At 44.9% G+C, this 19,510-nt stretch overlaps 2 protein-coding genes across 2 annotated transcripts; one reads left to right on the top strand and one right to left on the bottom strand.

Annotated features, from left to right (window-relative positions):
* Positions 1-609: 609 nt before the first annotated feature.
* On the bottom strand, positions 610-17,410 carry LOC128306004 (protein obstructor-E). The gene is made up of 4 exons (XM_053043669.1): positions 17,323-17,410; positions 1,638-2,000; positions 964-1,357; positions 610-886 (listed from the first exon to the last, which is right to left on the bottom strand). The coding sequence occupies exons 1-4, from the start codon at positions 17,408-17,410 to the stop codon at positions 733-735; spliced, it is 999 nt and encodes a 332-aa protein (XP_052899629.1). The 3' UTR covers positions 610-732.
* LOC128306003 (neprilysin-1-like) lies at positions 10,310-14,777 on the top strand. The gene is made up of 9 exons (XM_053043668.1): positions 10,310-11,467; positions 12,004-12,131; positions 12,260-12,377; positions 12,453-12,658; positions 12,790-13,080; positions 13,159-13,662; positions 13,743-13,905; positions 13,968-14,284; positions 14,353-14,777. Exons 1-9 carry the CDS (start codon positions 10,855-10,857, stop codon positions 14,623-14,625), a joined length of 2,613 nt encoding a protein of 870 aa, XP_052899628.1. The 5' UTR covers positions 10,310-10,854; the 3' UTR covers positions 14,626-14,777.
* Positions 17,411-19,510: the final 2,100 nt, after the last annotated feature.

Raw genomic sequence — 19,510 nt, 5'->3', positions numbered from 1 at the left:
GCGAAATTCAATATGAGAATAATTTTTTTACTTAAATGCTTAAATGCTTAAACACTAAGCATATCTACAACACATCTTTATGCTTTATTCCTTTCGCGGTTTATTTTAGTTAATTTTTTGTTTAATAAATTATTTATCAGATAAATTCCTTATCATGGAGACGCCCAGTCTTTGATGAGTGTATCCTTGACCGTTAGTATATATAGTTCAAATGCTTTGTAGTATTGTTATTAAAATCTTTTTATGGCAATAGTATAAAGTGTTTAAGACATTTTTGTGGGAAGTTTTCAATCAAAAGTTGATTGATTGATTTCGTACTGAAATTGTGAATAATTTCTTCTATTGCGCATTACTCGGTGCTACACACTGTAGTGCGTGATTACTTGCCACGTAAGTGCTAAGTGGTAACACATGTAGAAGAAACAATTAGAAACATGTCGTAATTATATTTTTCACATGCATCACAGTCATAAAAGTGTTTTTTTTCTTTCCTGTCTTACTTGAATCAATTCATTCCCCTTCATGAATACCGAGTTTAGGTTTAAAATACTTTTATTCAACATACCATCTGAAACAATTCACACACGAGTATTTTGCTCAGCTCGGCTCCATGTTCCAGCATCATGGAGTTAACAAAATTTTCTCCTCAAGAAAACCCACCCCAAAAAGCGACCATTTTGTGCTCTTCAATGACGTTGTATGTCGAATCACAAAATGGAACCATTCAAGATGTTACTCCGCATCATCGACGGGTTGTTTCGGCCGTTTTGATGGGCGTCGGCGGGAAACCTTGGACGGGCTGTTGGCTGGTTTTGGTTTCGGAGTTGGAGGATTTTCCAAGTCTTCCAGCTGCTTGTCGGTAAGACGATCTTTATACCAATCGGCACTACAAGAGGGCAAACGGGGGATATAATTAGCTTGAGGTTCTTTCTTCAGGGTCAGGTTTTGAAGACAATTCCTTACCAATCCGGCACCTTGCGAGCCCACTCGCAGTGTTTGGCCACATCGTCGAACGCTTGTCCCAGCTTGCAACCGTTACGGCGCGGTGTTTCACCGTTGATGCACACGTAGAAGAACTGACAGTCATCCGGATCGGCATACCGTGGATGGGTAGCTGCTTCGGTTTCGTTCACCTTCGGGCAGGAAAACTTGAACACATCCTCCGACGAACAGCCCTTCTTCTGTGCCTCGTCCGGCCAGGTACAGATGCCGGTGCGTGGATTAAACACCAACCCTTCCGGGCAGGTGATCATGTTAAACATCCCGTCGACGCAGTAGTAGAATTTATCGCACGCACCCGTTTCACTGGCAAAGTAACCGTTTTGGCGGGGACAGTGCAGGGAAGGTATCGGCGTTTCTGTGAATTGTGAATGAATGCAAATGATGATGTACTCACATCATCTTATCCTTATACTAATTATCCTGGTCACGGCACCAACTGTTGAACCAAACCACACAAATTTCCCAGTGGTTTCTTCACTCTTCGTTTTATTAGATCGAGTGATTTCGATTGAGATCCGTAACCGAGTCTCTTATATTATAGATAATTCACATAACAAGGTGATGATAGTTCTTCAGACACGTAGCACATTTGGTGCCATGACCAGGATGTTTCCACAAAACAGTCAATTACTTACGGAATTTGGGACGCTTGCTGCAGTCAATGTTAAACGGCAGATCACACTTCTCCTGGTCGGAATCATAATCGTTGAACACCATACCGTCCGGGCATAGCTTTTCCGTAATTTGGCCATCACGGCACTGGTAGTACTTGTCGCACTGTTCCGCGTCCGCAAAATAACCGTTCGGTTCGGGACAGTTCTCCGACAGCTCCGGGTCTATTTCGTCCGACGCGGACGCCTGTACAGGGCCCTGTTGCCTCACCGGGCTACGAACCGGCGCATCGGAAGCCACCGGTTCCCGATTGCGGACCGCCGTACCCGGCGTTCGTCGATTTAGCTCATACTGCCGTCGGAGCTGCGTTTGGGCAGTGGATAGTCCTGCAAAGTGGGAAGAGCGAAACAAAAAGAGTCAATGTGGTTCGCAGTGCAGTACATTTATTTAAATCACAACCAATCCCCATCTATACAAGGTGGTCATAAATTATAAATGTTTCCCTTCGCAATGCATCAGGATCCATAACGCAACCCATCAGTCAATGCCACCCGGGGTGGTCGACTTGAACGGGGCAGGCTGCTAAAAATATGATCACGAAACATCGCCAGACAACTCAATGATCAATGGTCGGTACCGTACGGTGCATGCTCCAGAGTTGGCCCCGCTCCAGCAATCCTTTTGGCGGCGATACACTTGTTGACAGCAGTGCGCAGCACATGTGCCCGCAAGCGCAAGGTAGATGGCACCGGTCGGTGGGGCAGATAATTAAACGATGTTTACCCACTTCCGTTACGCGACGTACAGTCTGCTTACGAAATTTCACTTTCAATTAGTAGCATACGGAGCGCGTGCATTTGAAGGACGGATACGTTAAACGATTTTCACATGCCTGCTAAAGTTAGCGGTGAATTGGCGATGAGAGCGATGAAGAAATGGGGCCTGGTCTCCGAAGTCGGTCTGGACGTCGCAAAAATAAATATCAAGGTCTTGAAGGATTCGATTCGCGGTTGCCCTAAAGGGTAGCAACGGTGCCCCTTTGCAATTATGAGCCGATCGTGCTCGGAAGTGGTTCGAACAGTGTGTGCTACTGTAGGGCAAGGTTCTCGAGATTGAGACTTGAAATTGTTGTAGTATTTTATGAAAACAAGTGGTATCGCAGAAAGGTTGAAAATCTTGGTAAGGATACGAAGTGACGCGCCGCGTAGTGATGTGACGTACAGACTAGTGGTCAGGTTGTTTGGAATAAATTACAGTAAAACAAGATCTTAGGTCTTTTGTCTTGAATGTTGGCAGAGATGTAGTGTTGTTTAAAAGATTCATTACAAAAGTATTGTCCTTTTCGTTTCTCACATTATCTTAAGATGTCTACCATAATGCAGTGAACTTGACTCTAAAATCGTAACGACATCGGTCCATACATTGTAGTGATCGGTAGCTGCATGAAACAACTGATGTTTTGCAACACTTTAATATTATGACATAATTACTTCCAAAAAATCATAAAAAGCACTATAAATCTTACCACCCCATATCGCCACCCAAACAACCCTTTTGTGTTGTCCAACCTGTTCTTTGCGAAGCTTCTTTCGACCTTTCTTTACCGTGAAGCGGTTTGTGCCCTTTTTTATTGCGCCGAACGCAACCATGAAAATTGCAGCTAATTAAAATTCCCGTTGTGTGTGTGTGTGTTGTGTGGATTTCTTTGTCGTTTCGTTTTCTCATTTTACGAGTTAATTTTGTGTATAAAACATGCAACAACAAATTGCATCCAAAGAGAGAAAATGATACAAAAAAGGTCAACCAGTTTGGGTTGTCTTCCTTGAGGTACGAAAGAGGCAACGCGGTTTTTATTATCATTTTATTTTTGTCTGGAACATCCTCATCTCTTCCACGTGCATACAAAAAGGGAGTAGCAGGTTGGGTTCGTTCCCACCAACAATTGGTGTCAATGTTTTTGGGTCCTTGTTTTGATAACGATGCGTGACCGTGATCTTTGCATCAATGTGCAATGTGATGTATTACTTACAAGAATACAAAAGAAACGATTTCGCTTTGGAAACTACTCGATTTGGATTGACTTAATGATTGTTTTTGGTTTGGTATGGCTAAGCTTGTGTAGGAAATTATAAATAAACGTGCCCAGACAATTAACACCATTAAACCGGCAAACGTTCCTATTGATGCAGCGCATGACGTTAGGAATTCCGTGTATTTCAATTATCATTCCCTTGCGTCACTCACTTGCTACAAGTCACTCAAACCAGACCAACAAAAAAAAACCCTCTAAATTATCGTCTCACCTCACGTTGGCGTTGTTCATCCCGTTGCCAAACAGCATGTGCTGCGAGCAGCTTAAATGCATCACCAATCCAAATGCACCCGTAACGCTCAGCTGAACTGATCTAATTTTAAAACATGTTTCCGATCACCTGTACGAACGGTGTTAGAAGCAATTGATCGGTCTGTATTAAGGGACCGAATGATGCCGTCTCGATCAAACATCAACCCCCGCCCTTCTACGATCCGTCACCCAAAGTGAGGCACGCATTGAAACTGTCATCTTCATATTGTTCAAAGAATATCAGCGGCCCGTCGAGGGGTACACGCTACACGCGCCAGCACCGCTTACTTCGACCGGTTTTCGAACTGATCGATCTACCGGTTTTATGGTTTTGGGTTGTTGTGAGTTTCGGAATGTGAAACGCGGCAGTGAAGTGTTATTAGTTATTAACTACAATTTGTGGATAGTTTTAAACTGTCTGCCTAACCGAACCAAGGAAAGAGAACGTCTTCTAATGATGATAAGGCAACTTTATTACGATGGCAGCACAAACTGCCGGTTAAAACAGTTGAGTAAACATCCAACCGGTAGGGTAAGCGGAAATTTTATCGATGCGTACTGTTTTGTTTGGAAAAGGTGGCTTTATTTGATTTTTTTTTTCAATGTCTGCAGCGCAAAACCATCTAACGCTGTTGTTGTTTTTTTTTTCTTTTTACAAATCTAACCGATGTACGAGAAACAAAATAAATCTAAACTAATGATCGAAGTTCTCGACATTTTACAAACTCTCCACTTTTTAGTCTCAGCTGAAGTTGTCGTTTGCAACCGATGCATCCGGATGATTCAATGCCAATTATTTGAATTTAATCAACCCCAAAATAGATTTGACTGTCAAGGGTGAAAAATCGTGCACCGCTGCTAGGCAACTAGGTGCAACATGGATGGTAGAGAGTGAATGGGAGCCATACATGGATGATGTTGGTGAGATGGGTGAAATAGTTTGCTTATGTGTGAGAATGAAATTAAGCGCACAAAACCATTCGTTTTGGGCGGTAACAGCGGGATGGGAACGTCACCAACATGATAGTTTATCGGTAACATTGACCTTGTGACAATCAGCCGTGCGTGTCGATATTAAATAAAAACACGTTTTAAAGAGATCTTTTTTTACCACGCTGATAACGTGCAAGGTACGAACTTGTTTGGGAACTGGCTTGTTTAGCATAAAAAGAAGAGATAATCGACTAAATTACGCATGCTTTAAGGCACGTGCTTTCAATGACACCACTTTGCTTTTGAAAGATACATTTCTCTGTATAATCAAAATCGAGTGATTACGTGTTAAATATTATTGAAGATAAATTATCTACCAACGCGAGTTCTTTGTTTCGGTGTCAAGACCGAGAAGTTTGTATTGCACAGGGTTTTATTCTCGCAAAAAAGGGTCAAATTAACAAAAGACCCCCTTTTGAGCTCGTGTTGCGTATCCCGCCGCGAGGAATGAAAAGGATTTCAGTTTTGCGACACATTTCATGATTCATCGCGGTAGGAAATATTGTAATGCTCGTATGACCCTGAACCGGGATTTAGTTTTCTTTGTCCTAGTGCGTATTATGGAGGAAAGAAGTTTTTATGACTAATATGTAACCCCGCGTTATGTTATCTTAACATGGTGCCACGTTCGTCTTACAGACATTACTCTGCGGTAGTATGTGTTGGGCAGGATTTGTACGACACCGATGGGTAATGTAATGGGACATTGTGCAATACGGCGCACACAGCGCGTTCCCTTTTAATCGGTTGTAACGCAGCGGTTGTAAAGCAGAACGCAAATATTGGTTGTAGGTAAATAGGAAGAAATCGAACGGGAAAGGGTCGCTCGGAAATTACCCTTTTAAGAGGGTAGTGAAGTGGTTCGTCGTTTTCTGTAAAGGGAGCTGTTGCAATATTCACAAGAACACATAAATTAATGTGAGTAAAAAAATTGAAGATGATCGTTTATGGAAACATAAAATTAAATAAGAAATAATTAAAGAGATAATAATTCTTTCCCCATACTTTATTACTACTCATGTTAAATAATTATTCAATATTAAACAATTAAATATCGTAGCTTTGACAGTTAATATTGCAAAATGCGCACGATTTTCAACACAAAACGCACCGACACGGTAAGATTCATTCCATCTCATTCCCACTCGGTATGAGCGATGCGTGAGCGTGAGCGAAACAGTCGGGAACGTGTGTTCCGTTTTTCTCACACACTATCACACCGTTGCTAGTATACGTTATGTCGACTGGCCCAACCGCGTGGAGCAAAAAGGATCGTATCGCAACCGTACAGTCGACAAAGTTGCCGCGTATGCACACACACACCGAAACCGCTTGCTCTAAAACATGTGGCGCTACAATCATTCGGTTTGGGCCGCGTGTGAGAAATGGTGAACGGCGGAGGCAAAAAAGGTTGGCCATCGGTTTTCTTCTCCGAAAGCCGAGAAGACGCTTGATGCCCGTCGAGTAATCTACCGAATGTCGTCGTCTTTGCTTCGCGCGCTGTCAGATGCGAACGTTGCGCCGTGCTGGTCGTGTGTGCTTCCTGATGCAGAGCGTTTCACTGGGGGGTTTTGGTTAATTTTATTTTTTCCACGGGTGATTTGATTGTTTCGTTTCGTCTAAAAACTCCGGTTCAACCAGTGGAAGAAGGTTACGAATAGTAGTTAATGTGGTGAGCTACGGGGAATTAATATAAATTCGACGAACCAAAGCAAACGTGCTGTAAGTGTTCGCGCCGTGCAGGAGGATTCTCTTCATCGTTATGCTGTTGTTATCCTTGCGGAGGGATTTTTAATGCCGTAGACATCAAAAGCGGTTCTCCTTCAACAGTCCCGTCCCGTTGTTGTGTTTGCGCGTGTGTGAAAGCGTGCGTGTCTATTATTCTTTATTTGCGAAAAACGGAGTTCCACAATGATGTGCTGGCTTTGCCTTGGTGGAAAAAGCGACGGGAGCAGCTCATTAGTGCGATTTGTTGACACATAAAGTGCCTACCCCTGTTACAAACGACGAGCGAAATGAGTGTTGTGGCGTTTGTTTTCCACCTCTCCTCAAACTTTTGCAAGTGCATAACCGAGACCGTCCCGCGACTCCAGAGGCGTCAGTTTTGTCATAAAGCATCTAATTAATGTTCCCGTATCCCCGACCCCAGAACCAGGATGTAATTGTCCGTAAAAAGCAACACCCCAACCAGTGTTTTGTGCCTGGATCCGACGACGTGCCTAAGTACACTTGTTCTAGCGGGTGTAATGTTACCCATTCCCGCCCGGTAATACCGCAAACATGGGAAGATGGTGTGACTAGATGACAATGGGTACCGCAACAAAAGAAAATCACGGCGGAAATCAACGCGCTCGCCGACCTCTTCGGACAGGAAAGCTGTCAAATGCGAATTAACAGCTTGTCAATGTAACTACGGGCGCGCGATGCTAGTGATAATAACATTGAAGTGTGGATAGAGATTATATACGCGATGCGGGATCGAGCGCGCGCGCAACCCTCGCCTTGGTGTGAGTGAGAAAAGGGCAGGCAGGCCAAACAAAAACGAAAAAAAAGCGAACGCTGGACCGGCTCCTCGGAGCGTGTATTTTTGCCGCCACTATATTAAGCATAAGTGGTCAACCTGACGTGTTATTGTTATGTCGTTTATGGTTTAATGATGAGCAGCGTTTGTTTGGTGATTGATGCCTCCGAGTGGCAGGGTGTTTGTAGACATGCGGTCTAGCGAGCTACTTGAGCAGATCGCTACAGAACAGAACGTCTATTCGTACTGGTTGCAATACAAACATTCGTGGTCCGGAGACTCCGAATTCCCCAAGTTCTGGAACTTCTAGTCGCTCCTGGGTAGAAAAACGCATTACCATCTAGCGCTCTGGTTGATTATTATTTTATCCTTTAATGGTACAATGGTACAGATGTTACTGACGATGATGCTCATGATGATGATGATGATGATGATGAGGAGCTTAATACCCAGTGCGCATGATCGTACACATTCGGATGAAAACGAGAGTGGCACTTTGTCATCTGCCTTGACCGACGGTCGACAGTGTCACCGTTTTGCAGTCGGTGTGGATTGTGGCCTGTGCGGCCCCCAAAACTAATCTCAAATCGTGAGTTACACTTTGTGTCAGCTTGTAAAGCCACCCAAAATATACTACTACCGTTCCAAGATCCAAGAAATAGTGTCCGAGAACAGTGGTTCGTTAGCAGGCTGCCGTCAATAATTCACTTTGTTCTGTATATCCGGAAGAGGTTAATTAAAGGATGTCACCACGTTGTGCGTGACATCACACGTATAGTGTGTCCGTTACAAAGTAACTTCTTTAGTGCACACTTACACACGACCAATCACATCGACTGTCCGTCAAATATATATGTGCTAACAATGTGGTTGTGTTGGTGGTGGGCTAGCAACACACCTCTCCTGACACTGGCAATGTGTGAGTGCGACGGTGTGCTGTGCTACTACGATCCAACTGTCCAACAGGACGAAGAAAAAAGGCTCGCCTTCTGTTCGATGAAAATTCAACAGGTTGAACATATTGCAAGCCTCCAAACTGTCCGGCAGGTGTGTTTGAAGGAGCAAGCCTCTTTGCGTGCGTGTGTGTTGGTGTGTGCGAACAATCCGACAGCGTTGCGATGTTTCATGTAGTAGAGCAAGGACAATGTTGTTATCCTGTGACGTCCTTTTGCAATGTGAATGGGATCGATGTTTGTAGTTGCTTTTAATGATTAGAATTAAATAGCCGTTGGGATAGGTCGTTAAATATTTACATTGAGCGGAGACGCTTTCCAGGGAAATTCGTGTAGGTCGCAATCAAAAGGACGAGTCCATCTAAGGCTAATCGATGATCCGTTTTTTTTCTTGCATGTAAAAAAGATTCGAGCTGCGGGGTAAAAAAACGACTTCCACGTTTTAAAGAGAACTTTCGGTATGGAATGTGTTTCTTCCCCACTTCCGGTACTGATGTGTCCCACTGACCTACTGGTACAGTTTCCCAATGTTGCCAGTGTAGAATACCCGTGACGCTGTAGATAGTGCCGCTGTTTTCCGTTTCCGACAGCGTTTGGCTTGATTTGTGACAAGGAGAACGGAAATGACTAGAAGTCGTATTTGAATCGACCGAACTGCGGTATAGAACCACTGCACGCCAACGCTTTGGTGCATGATTTCGGTTTTTTTGTTGTCCTTTTTACCTTTCCGTCCTCTCATTCATAAAACTCGGTTTGACGTTGTGGCGATAGAATTTTCTATCGTTTTTCTAACCAGCTCCCTGAGTGAACACGAAATAATCGGCAACCATTGTAATCGATACGTTGGACGGTATCCGACAGGCAACAGGTTGGAGAGATAAATAAATAGTATGCACAGTGGTGAACAGTTTTTTGCGATACTGTGAAAAACATGTGGATAGTCATAATAAAAGCTTATTTGCGCTTAAGCTTGTTAATGATTTTTTCTGTTGACTTTAATCGACTATTAATAAATGTTTGGGGCGGCCCGGTAGTATGATGCTAGCGGAGCCGGTCTACACACAAACGTACCGGACCAAAGTCCCTTCCAAATCATTCCTTCGTATGCAGGCCTGACGATTCAGCTACGGTCAAATAAAATCACAGAAAATCGGAAATGGCAGGCCTACACCTCTTGAGGTTGTTGTGCCGATAAAGAAGAATAAATTGTTTAATGCTTTAGATACATTTCAAACATTGCTTACAAATTACATTGCTCAAATTTAAAAAATAAAATAAATACTTTCAAATTTGGTACACTAAAGTAAACATCTATATTTCTCCGAGTATAAGAAATACTTTACTTAGAAACTTTTCACCATACAGAGACGGGAAAATCTGTCTAGTCAGTCCTTGTTACGGGGGATTGGTACGGATGAGATTTTGGACCGGTCTGTTCGTGTGTAGACTCCGCTAACATCGTGCCGCCGGGCCGCTTCGCGTCTTATACATGGAAGCATCTAATGAACGAAAAAATGTATTGCGGGAAATCGAGCAACGAACGAGTGCTATTGTATTGAGATTTAGTTCATTCCCTTCACTAATCTATATATTTTGCTTAAATATATCAATCCTTGTTTGTTGTTCTACAGATCACCCCTGCGTATTGCCAAAGGTTTCGCTTCAATATTGAAACATTGCCTCAACGCTACAGCTACTATTCCGGCATCGATCGACACTACGGCGAACGAAGAATATTCAAGAAACTGAGTCTGTCGGTAGCAGCAGTTAATCGCGCACCGTTGGCCACAGAATTGGGGACGGTCGTTTACTAGGTGCATGGTACCCAGTTTAACCAGCTGCAAGCTTTAGAATGCGAGCGAGAAACTCATCGAGGGGGCGTTAATATGTTGTTTTCTTCGATACGCTCATCGGCAGTGTGTGCGAACTTGCTAGCACGGTGCGGTTCCTCGTTGCCCTTGTCGTCGCAAGGCACGACGGCCCGACCGGTAAAGCTGTGAAGATGATAGCCGTGGGATGGTGCCGGCGCCATAACATAATCATTATCGTGGACTCGATACCGACGGGCAGGGAATTCGCGGAATCGACACGATCGAGCAGCAACTGTGTAGGGTTGCGAGTGAAAACGAGAGTGCGCAAGTGAACGCGTTACGAACGAGTATACTAAGTGACCGAAAAACAGATAGCGAGTGTGATTGGTGGTGGCGTTTGTTTTGCACCGCACTGTTTCGTTGCGCTTTGATTGTGCGCGAGTGTGATGAGAGTGAGCGTGAGCGCTGGAGAGTGAGAGTGCGAAGAGCGCGAACGCGTGCGGTGAGCTAGAACGGTTTGGTCGTTCACTGTCAGTATCGTTTCAAAAGTGACCAGAACCGGAAGTGATTGCAAGCTCAGCCGGAGCAAACCGGTCGGTACGGTACCAAGCGGACGCGATGGAAGTCCTTAAAGAGCTTCATCTGCCGGCGCGAAATGGTGATAAAACGACAGTTCCGATGGATCCGGTCAATGGGTACCTGCTAAGGACAGACGTTGACGAGGGCACGGTGCTCGGTACGGCCGGTCCAGACCCAACACACGGTGCCATCGGTGTAGGTGATGTGGAAGCATCGGGACCATTGCTGTTGCGGAATACCGGTGCCGCTGATCGAGCCGTACCAGTGCCGGTGGTGGTGAACTTCGGTGGCCCTGGTATGGCCACCAAAACTAGCACTCTGTCAGCCGTTGATCGGCAGGGAAGTCGCGGTAGTGGTAGTGTTGGTGGTGGTGCCGGTGGTGTCAGTGGAAAGAACCCGCGTAGTATAACACCCGTACGAGGTTTGCTAGGACCACGGCTTTCGGCCATCTTTGCACGTCCAACGGTGCTCGGTGGCACGATGCTCGTGGTGGGCATCCTTATAGGCATCCTGTTGGTCTATCTTATCGGTCGCTACCGACAGCTGGATGGGAAAGCCTGCGGTGGAGATCCATTCGCACCTGGATGCTCCGTAACGGACGAGTCCCGGCGGGACAGTAACATTTGCCTGACGGACGAATGCGTTAGGACAGGTGAGTTTGGTGGGTACGTTCCGGAATGGAGGGGATAGATAAATTAAGGTCACAGCTGGAAGACTGATGCAACACCAGTTATGATGCGCCACCGTGCCTGAGGTTTTCAGTATACCCGGATGTGCCGTTAAACAAGTCATTAATCACATCCCGGCATCCTAGGGCTGCGCATCCTGAGGTGTGTCTGTCCATCAACGGTGCACTTTCAAAGTGCAGCAGCGCAAGGGAATTCCGTCCAGTCCGTCCAATGGATAGATGGATGGATGGAAGCTGTTGCAATAAGCAAGCGGCAGAGTGGAAAATTAGTTGCATAATTGAATCGTTTGCTGATGGAATTAGCAGGTCCCGCTGCTTCGACACACGGCAGCGCAATGGGGTAGGAGATTATTTGAATTTTGTGAAAATTCATAAAGAAACTATAATGGTATCCTTCCTCGAGGAGATGGACGGTTGTTCGCTTTTTGTGCCTCAGCGATAAGCTTAAAACATCATTTTTCATGCACTTTCTTCATGGAGGTTTTTTTTTATCGTTGCAGCTTCATCGTTACTGGCCGCGATGGATCGGACCGCGGATCCCTGTAAGGACTTTTTCCAGTTCGCGTGCGGTACGTGGAACAAGATGCACGTGATACCGGAGGATCGAAGCTCTATCAGTACGTTTGAGGTGGGAATACTGCTTAGTTTGCGGATGATTGATGATACCGGAGGGATTACTTGGAGTATTTTTCACTCACCTTCTCGTTACATACTTGCACGCTAATGGGTTCCGGTGCGATCCGCCAACGACCAAAGGTACTTGCAGATCAGCAGCAGGCGATACTGAAGGGCGTCTTGGAGGAACCGGTCAACAAGGAGGACAACAGGGCGACAAAGAAGGCGAAGGCATTCTACAAGAGCTGTATGAACCTTGGTAAAGGGTCCGAGTTGCACTCGATGCTTTCAAAGTATTTCTCCAATATTAATGATTCCGTGTTTCCAATTTCAGAGCAAATTCGCATACTGGATGTGCAGGCACTGCGAAAATCCTTGAAAAAGTTGGGCGGTTGGCCGGTGATAGAGAAAAACTGGACCGTACCGAACACCAGCATCGAGCATCTGCTCGGTAAGCTGACGGGCGAATACGACGAACCGGGCCTGGTTGAGCTGTACGTCGGTGCGGACGATAAGAACTCCTCCATGAACATCATACAGGTAGGCAGGGGCCGTTGGCCTTCCGGATCACCGTCGGCCGTACTTGAGCGGGCCGTAATTTATGCACAGAGTATGAGCAAAGCCCTAACCCGAACTCTATCGCTAATGCATCACCCCACACACCGGCACAGGTTGATCAGCTGCTGTTGGCGTTACCGTCGCGCGATTACTATCTGAAGGAGAGCAGCGAGGGCGACATGAAGGCGTACCACCGGTACATGACACAGATCGCGATCCTGATGGGTGCGGACAAGGACAAGGCAGCCGAGGAGCTGCAGCGGATCGTCGAGTTTGAGGTGCGGCTAGCCAACGCGACGTTACCGGAGGCCGATCGCCACGATACCAGTGCCATTTACACGAAAATCACACTGCCCGAGCTGCAGCGCCGTGTACCGCAGATCAACTGGAAGCAGTATCTACAGGTGTGTGGTTGGCATTTTTGTGACACTCAAAAATATCACCTCCGTTTTAATGTGGATTCTCTTCTGTTTTCTTCACAGACGACACTCGGGACGGTCGAGCTGCACCCGAACGAATCGATCGTGAGCTACGCGATGCCTTATCTGGTGGAGTTGGGCAAGATACTGCGAGACACCGATCGACGAATTGTGCACAACTACGCCATCTGGCGGTTGGTGATGTCGATTATGACGCACATGATCGATGATTACCAAAAGGAGCGAGTTGAGTTCCGGCGGAAGCTGCTCGGCATCCAGTCGGAGCGCAACCGCTGGTCACAGTGCGTCGAGTGGACGAACAAGAAGCTTGGCATGGCCGTCGGGGCGCTGTTCATACGGGACAACTTCAATCAGGAAAGCAAGGAGACGGCCCTCACTATGATTCACACGATACGGGAAGCATTCAATGAGCTGTTGGCGGATATTGACTGGATGGACGATGAGACGCGGGCCGTTGCGAAGGAGAAGGCGGACGCGATGAACGAGCGGATCGGCTATCCGGACATTCTGACCAATGCGGAAGAGTTGGAGAAGGAGTACGTGAACGTAAGGTTTTTGCAGAACTCTGGCGAGATGAGTGATTGCAGAAGAATACAATAATCCTGACGTCTTCCGTTGTGTTGTAGCTTACGATAAGCGGAGGATTGTTTTTGGAAAACATCTTAAGCATTCTGAAATGGGAAGCCGAACGGAATCTGCAGCTGCTGCGCAAACCGGTTGACAAGAACAAATGGGCTACGGAACCGGCGGTAGTAAACGCGTTCTACAACCCCAACAAGAATGATATTGGTAAGTGCCTGTGGACAAACAAAGGCCATAGACCATCTAGTGAAGATTTTCCTTTGTTTTAGTATTCCCGGCCGGTATACTGCAGCCACTGTTCTACAGCCAAAACTTCCCGAAATCGCTCAACTACGGTGGAATTGGTGTGGTGATTGGGCACGAAATAACGCACGGTTTCGACGACAAGGGTCGCCAGTTCGACAAGGACGGTAACATGATGCAATGGTGGAACAATGCCACCATAAAGACATTCCGCGAGCGTGCCCAATGCATCATCGATCAGTATTCGCGCTACAAAATCGACGAGGTAGGCCTGTACATGGACGGGCGGATGACGCAGGGCGAAAATATTGCCGACAACGGAGGTCTCAAGCAGTCGTACCGGGTGAGGGACAATTCTTGGCGCAAAATGTGCAAAATCGCAATGCTAATCGGTGTATTTTAACCTTTTAGGCGTACCGCAAGTGGGTGAGCCAGCACGGGTCGGAACCGGATCTGCCGGGTTTGAACATGACCCACGATCAGCTGTTCTTTCTCAACTACGCCCAGATCTGGTGCGGTTCGATGCGACCCGAAGACGCACTGACCAAGATCCGGTCGTCGGTCCACTCGCCCGGCATTATACGCGTCATAGGGCCGCTCTCGAATTCACGCGACTTTGCCGAAGCGTACCGGTGTCCGCTTGGTTCGCCTATGAATCCTGTTAGTAAATGTAGTGTGTGGTAAGGCAAAAGCTGGTCTTTAGATGTAGTGTTTTTTAAAATCTGTAATAACATTAACGATAATTATTATTGCTATTCTTATGATTGCTGTAACTACTATGATTTCGTACAAAGGCACATATCAACAGTTGAATAGTTGAGCTATGTTTGTTCTAAGCGATGGGCGTTGTGGCGTTTCTATTACCCAAAGGCATCCGAAATACGGGATGGACGATTTTTTCCCCTGTGACATTAGGTAGGTTTGTGCCAAGCAGAATGTAGTAGATGAGGCCTTAAATGTACAGCAAGACAAAGATACGGTTGAAATCCACGCACTTGTGCTGGTGCTTAAGATCGATCGAATAAGGGACGCTCTTAGCTATTAAAGGTTGACAGAGTTGGCATGATCATCAATCACATGAGAATCAACGAATGGTTTGGCTAGAACCAAAACATATCATTGAAGAGCAAAAGTACATTACACATGCAGCTGCCAACAACATAATTACTATTTGTATTGAGTAACTAAAATTGAAATTACCCAAATTGTAACGAACGTTAAAAATTATTCAATGTATCACATATGCTTACATATGAGTGCATATTTCTGAAAAATTAAATTATTGTTCTTGGAGAGATGTGATTATCTTTACACGATTTTTTTCTTTTCAAATTTGTTTTAATTATTAAGTTAGTATTGAAATATAAGCTTTAAATCAGAATTATATTTTGAGATTATTGTTGTATAGACCATTTTGATAGAACTATGTTATGATCACTACCATTATTGTATCATGTTTTCGTATTCGATTATCTTAAATCGAATTCTTCTTATTAACGAAAATTGATAAAAATCAAGAAATTGTTCAGTGAATAATGCGAATTGGAATGATGAATGAATATTATCGGAGGAATATTTAAACATTTGACCCATTTCTGGTGTATGGCTAATTCTTTCAAAATCGTTAAGCACTCCACAATGAAAACGAAGTAAGTATTGCCAAAGTTGAATCTGCACTAAAGGTTCTCTATCCATAGGTTTGTTAGAAAGTATAAATAACTATGTTTTAGTGGTACTGCTTCTTAATGTATTTAAGTTACGAGATATTTGATTGAATTTATATTTGATTAACATACGCACACATACTGGAAAATGATATTGTTTAAGAAACTATAGTTTGTGGATTGTACAGAGCAGATAGAACATCACCAAGGTAGTGGTTTGAGCGTCAATTAATGTTCACATCCCATTATTGTTACCTTCACAGACAACACATTTGCCGTACCCATTTTATTGATTGCGAGCCGTATAAAGAACGATCGATCTCTACCACGTCATCTTGCTGAGTAGAGGGATTGACGTAGAGGATCCCACTTGCCCTTCTGCACACACCGACCGCCAGGCTAATTGCACGCGGAAAGCGTACATTAACCTTTCGCAAACAAAAAAAAACTGGCCAGCCACAGTACTTCAGACGGTGAATGATAAAGCGAAAGCAGTGCGAGAGCGTAACACACTCGCAAGTAGAATCGGAGCATGCGTGTGTGAGCGCGCGCGTCGAACGAAGTGCTCAAGGTTACGCAGGCAGGAAATCTGCGGTACCCAGTTGTCCTTGCACCGTTGCCAATGCTTCCCGTCAAGTTTCTTGCGTCCCGGTTCCAATACCGTGCGACCTTCGTGCACGGTTTCCCTTTGGTGTTGGTTAGCTTTTGTGCCCGTTTGTGTTTATACGGCGGAAAGCTTTTACCATCCTAATGGCCACACTGGGTATAGGACACTGAAGCTGACGATGTGAAATCTTCCCCCCCCCCAAACGGCAAACGTGTTTTGGGGTGGCTTATGTCACATTTACTCCCAAACTGATACCGGTTTCGGGTCGAAGGCAGACGGGACCGAACGGGGTAAACGATCGTGGGTGAGCTGTTCCATTTGTCAAACCGTGATCCCCCAGCCAGTGACGTAAAGCGAACTAACTGTCCATTAGCGGTGCAAATCTCGGTGCACGAAAGTGAAGCGAACCTTGGCATGCCAGAGCTTGCGCGTATGTGTTGCATACGATAGGAAGCAATAGACTGCCCCTTCCTTGTGTGGCTTCGCTTATGGCGAGACGCTTATGGCTCCATCAACTGTGATGCTGAACAGTTTTACGATGAACGTTGAGGGTAAGTTTTCGCGTGCCGTTTCCGTGTGTGTGGGTGGTGTCATGCCGAGTCGTGGCAGTGGTGAAGTATTATTTTTCACTTCACTGCCGCACGATCACGGTTGGTTTAAGCAAAAAGGTTCACTTTCTAAAGCGATTCACAACGGTTGAAACCGGGGAATAGTATGCAACGCATGCTTGCTTCTATGAATGTTTGCTGCTTTGAATAGCAGCAGTCTCTAGTGATAAATATAAATCTCAAAATAATGAAGGGAAAAGTATGTTCCAATAACATTTATACTACTGGCAGCAGTGCTTTACACAACACACAATGCACAAAGAGAAGAAAATAGAAAACTGTAACACTTTTTGAAATATACTTGAACATTTTGTTGAACTGTGATGAACATAAGCAACAACAATACAATGAAATTTCAATAAATTCACGAGCTATACGTTGTACGCTTGCGGTTGAACTTTTCTACAAAACATTGTAGATATTTCGCTTCCTTTTAAACTGTTCATTCAAAGCACGAAAAGAACTTCTGTTTATATGCCTATAAGATCAACAACCAACTCACCGAATATCACACTGAGCAGCACTAGGAAACTGAGACTGAACTTGGCCACTGCTTTCATCTTGACGGTCGCCTCACGACTAATAATCATTACAATATATTGTTTGAAATATCAACAACCAACCCAAGCCCTAGTACGCGGAGCGAACCGTAAACGAAGGGGAACGGAAACCTATGCGAAATGCGGCAGGGCGGAGCGGTGGTGTAAACGGTGCGGCTAGTGGCCGGTCAGGTGGGGTCAGAGGAAGTGGTTATACCACCGACCGGTCCGAAACCGATCGGCGAACGGGTACGAAAGTTGGGGTCGACAGAGTTTTCGCTGCAGTGGGTCGGTTCGTCGCTTGTTGTGTCTTCGTTGAAGTCTTTCGTTTTGTTGTTGTTGTTGTGTCCTCTGTTGGATCGCGCCGTTCGTACGGAGTGCGATGTAGGGTGAATGTCACTCACTTTGTGGATACCAGGTTTTCGGTATACCTTCGTTACAATTGTGGGTTCGCCAGTGTTGGTTTAACTAGGCACGGACACAGTCAAATACTGGTCTACGAACGGGTTATAGTTTTGTCTGTATTTCAGTGCTTTTTCTATCTTTGTCTTTATGTTTTGATTCGGCACCCAGTCGCCACCTGGTACTGGGGTGGGTTTCTGTTTTTCTAGCAGGTGAAACGAACCAAATTCACCTTTAAGCCACGATCCACTTCCACCTGAGGGCGCACCGCGTTGTACACCGAAGGAAAAGGTTACGGAAACCGCTGCTTGCACACAACACAGTCCGGAGCCTTCCGTGCTTTGTCCGAGATGGAAAACCCGTTTGTTTTCGCTCTGCTCTGATCGATCGATCGGAAGACTACACCTCCGAAGCGTCGGTGGAAGAGCTCTGAATGAAGATGATACGATTGTTGCAAAGAGAGAGAGGGAAAAAAATACAAGAAGAAGAAAGAGAAGCCCAGAGTGATGGGAGTGTTACCGATGGCGCAAACCCAGATGAGCCAGATGAGAAATCATAACCGGAATGCAAAAGCATATTAACATGGGTAAGTGAATGGAGCGCGAGCTGGCCCGATCGGAACGGTACACGAAAGATGAAACAAAATAGAAGCGAACAAAAAACTCTATACACCTTACCGAGGCCAGGTTCATTCATGGTGCCCCGTTCATTTGCGCCTTGAGTTTCTTTTGCGCGTTGTGCAAAGTTTGCCGATGTGAGTTTGACTATCGTACCAGAGCGTTGTGCACGTGGCCTAGTTGATTAGGTCTGTGGTATGTTGGTTCGATTGCTTCGACGATTTGCATCCCAAAGGAGTGCCCGTAATGACTTACAGGATAAAATCGCTTCCGGGAAGGTGCTTTATTTTGCAATGGTATTGGCCACAGACTGAGTTATTTGGTATATTTTCAATGGAAGCTTAGGATCAAAAAAATGTGCTTAACTATGAAAAACTTTTGATTTCATTTCTCTAGTGTATTTTTCTGACTTGGCGTTAACTGTTGCTTTTAATTAACAAAAGTATTCAGTAATGTATACTTTTAATATTGTTAATTTCAATTTATTCTCATGTAACAAGTCATCAATTTTGCAAAATGAATTTATTCTAATTCACGATAAATGCAGTAATACAATTAAAATTATTTTACCATTTTCCAATTACCAAAAAAAAACCTTAAATCATATGCAATTGAAGGATTACCATTGCCTTCATAAAATTAGTATATTGGATTTATTTTTCATTAATTCTGTTCTAACGTATTCATTCACTTCTTTCAAAACAATTACGCAATTGAAAGGATTCACAAACAATGTAGTTCATCGGTTAGATTAAATCGTTCGTTCGGTAAGACAACAGACTCTCTGTTGCTGGCTCTTTGTATGGGATAGCTTTTCTATTCGTTGCCCAAACATTGCCATACTTTGGGTTCCGTTTTTCGGGCTGAGCGTCTGGCTAATGGGTCGTTAGGCTAGATAGAATAAAGGTAAACTACCGTTACACTCGTTCCCGTCCATAAGAAAACATCTTCAAACAAAGGTAAAAATCCACATGTGTCTGGAATATTGTTTTGTTCCACATTCTGTGCGGTGTGTCCTCCGAAAATGGACCATATTCTTCGTTTGTTTTTGTGGAAAACTCTCCAAACCTTTCCCGTTTCTACATTTTTTTTCCTATAGGCTTTCAGCAAAATGAATGTGTATGCTGCAGTC

Source organism: Anopheles moucheti, chromosome 3 (genome assembly GCF_943734755.1).
Source record: "Anopheles moucheti chromosome 3, idAnoMoucSN_F20_07, whole genome shotgun sequence".
NCBI lineage: Eukaryota > Metazoa > Arthropoda > Insecta > Diptera > Culicidae > Anopheles > Anopheles moucheti.
This window is presented reverse-complemented; position numbering and strand designations above follow the sequence as displayed.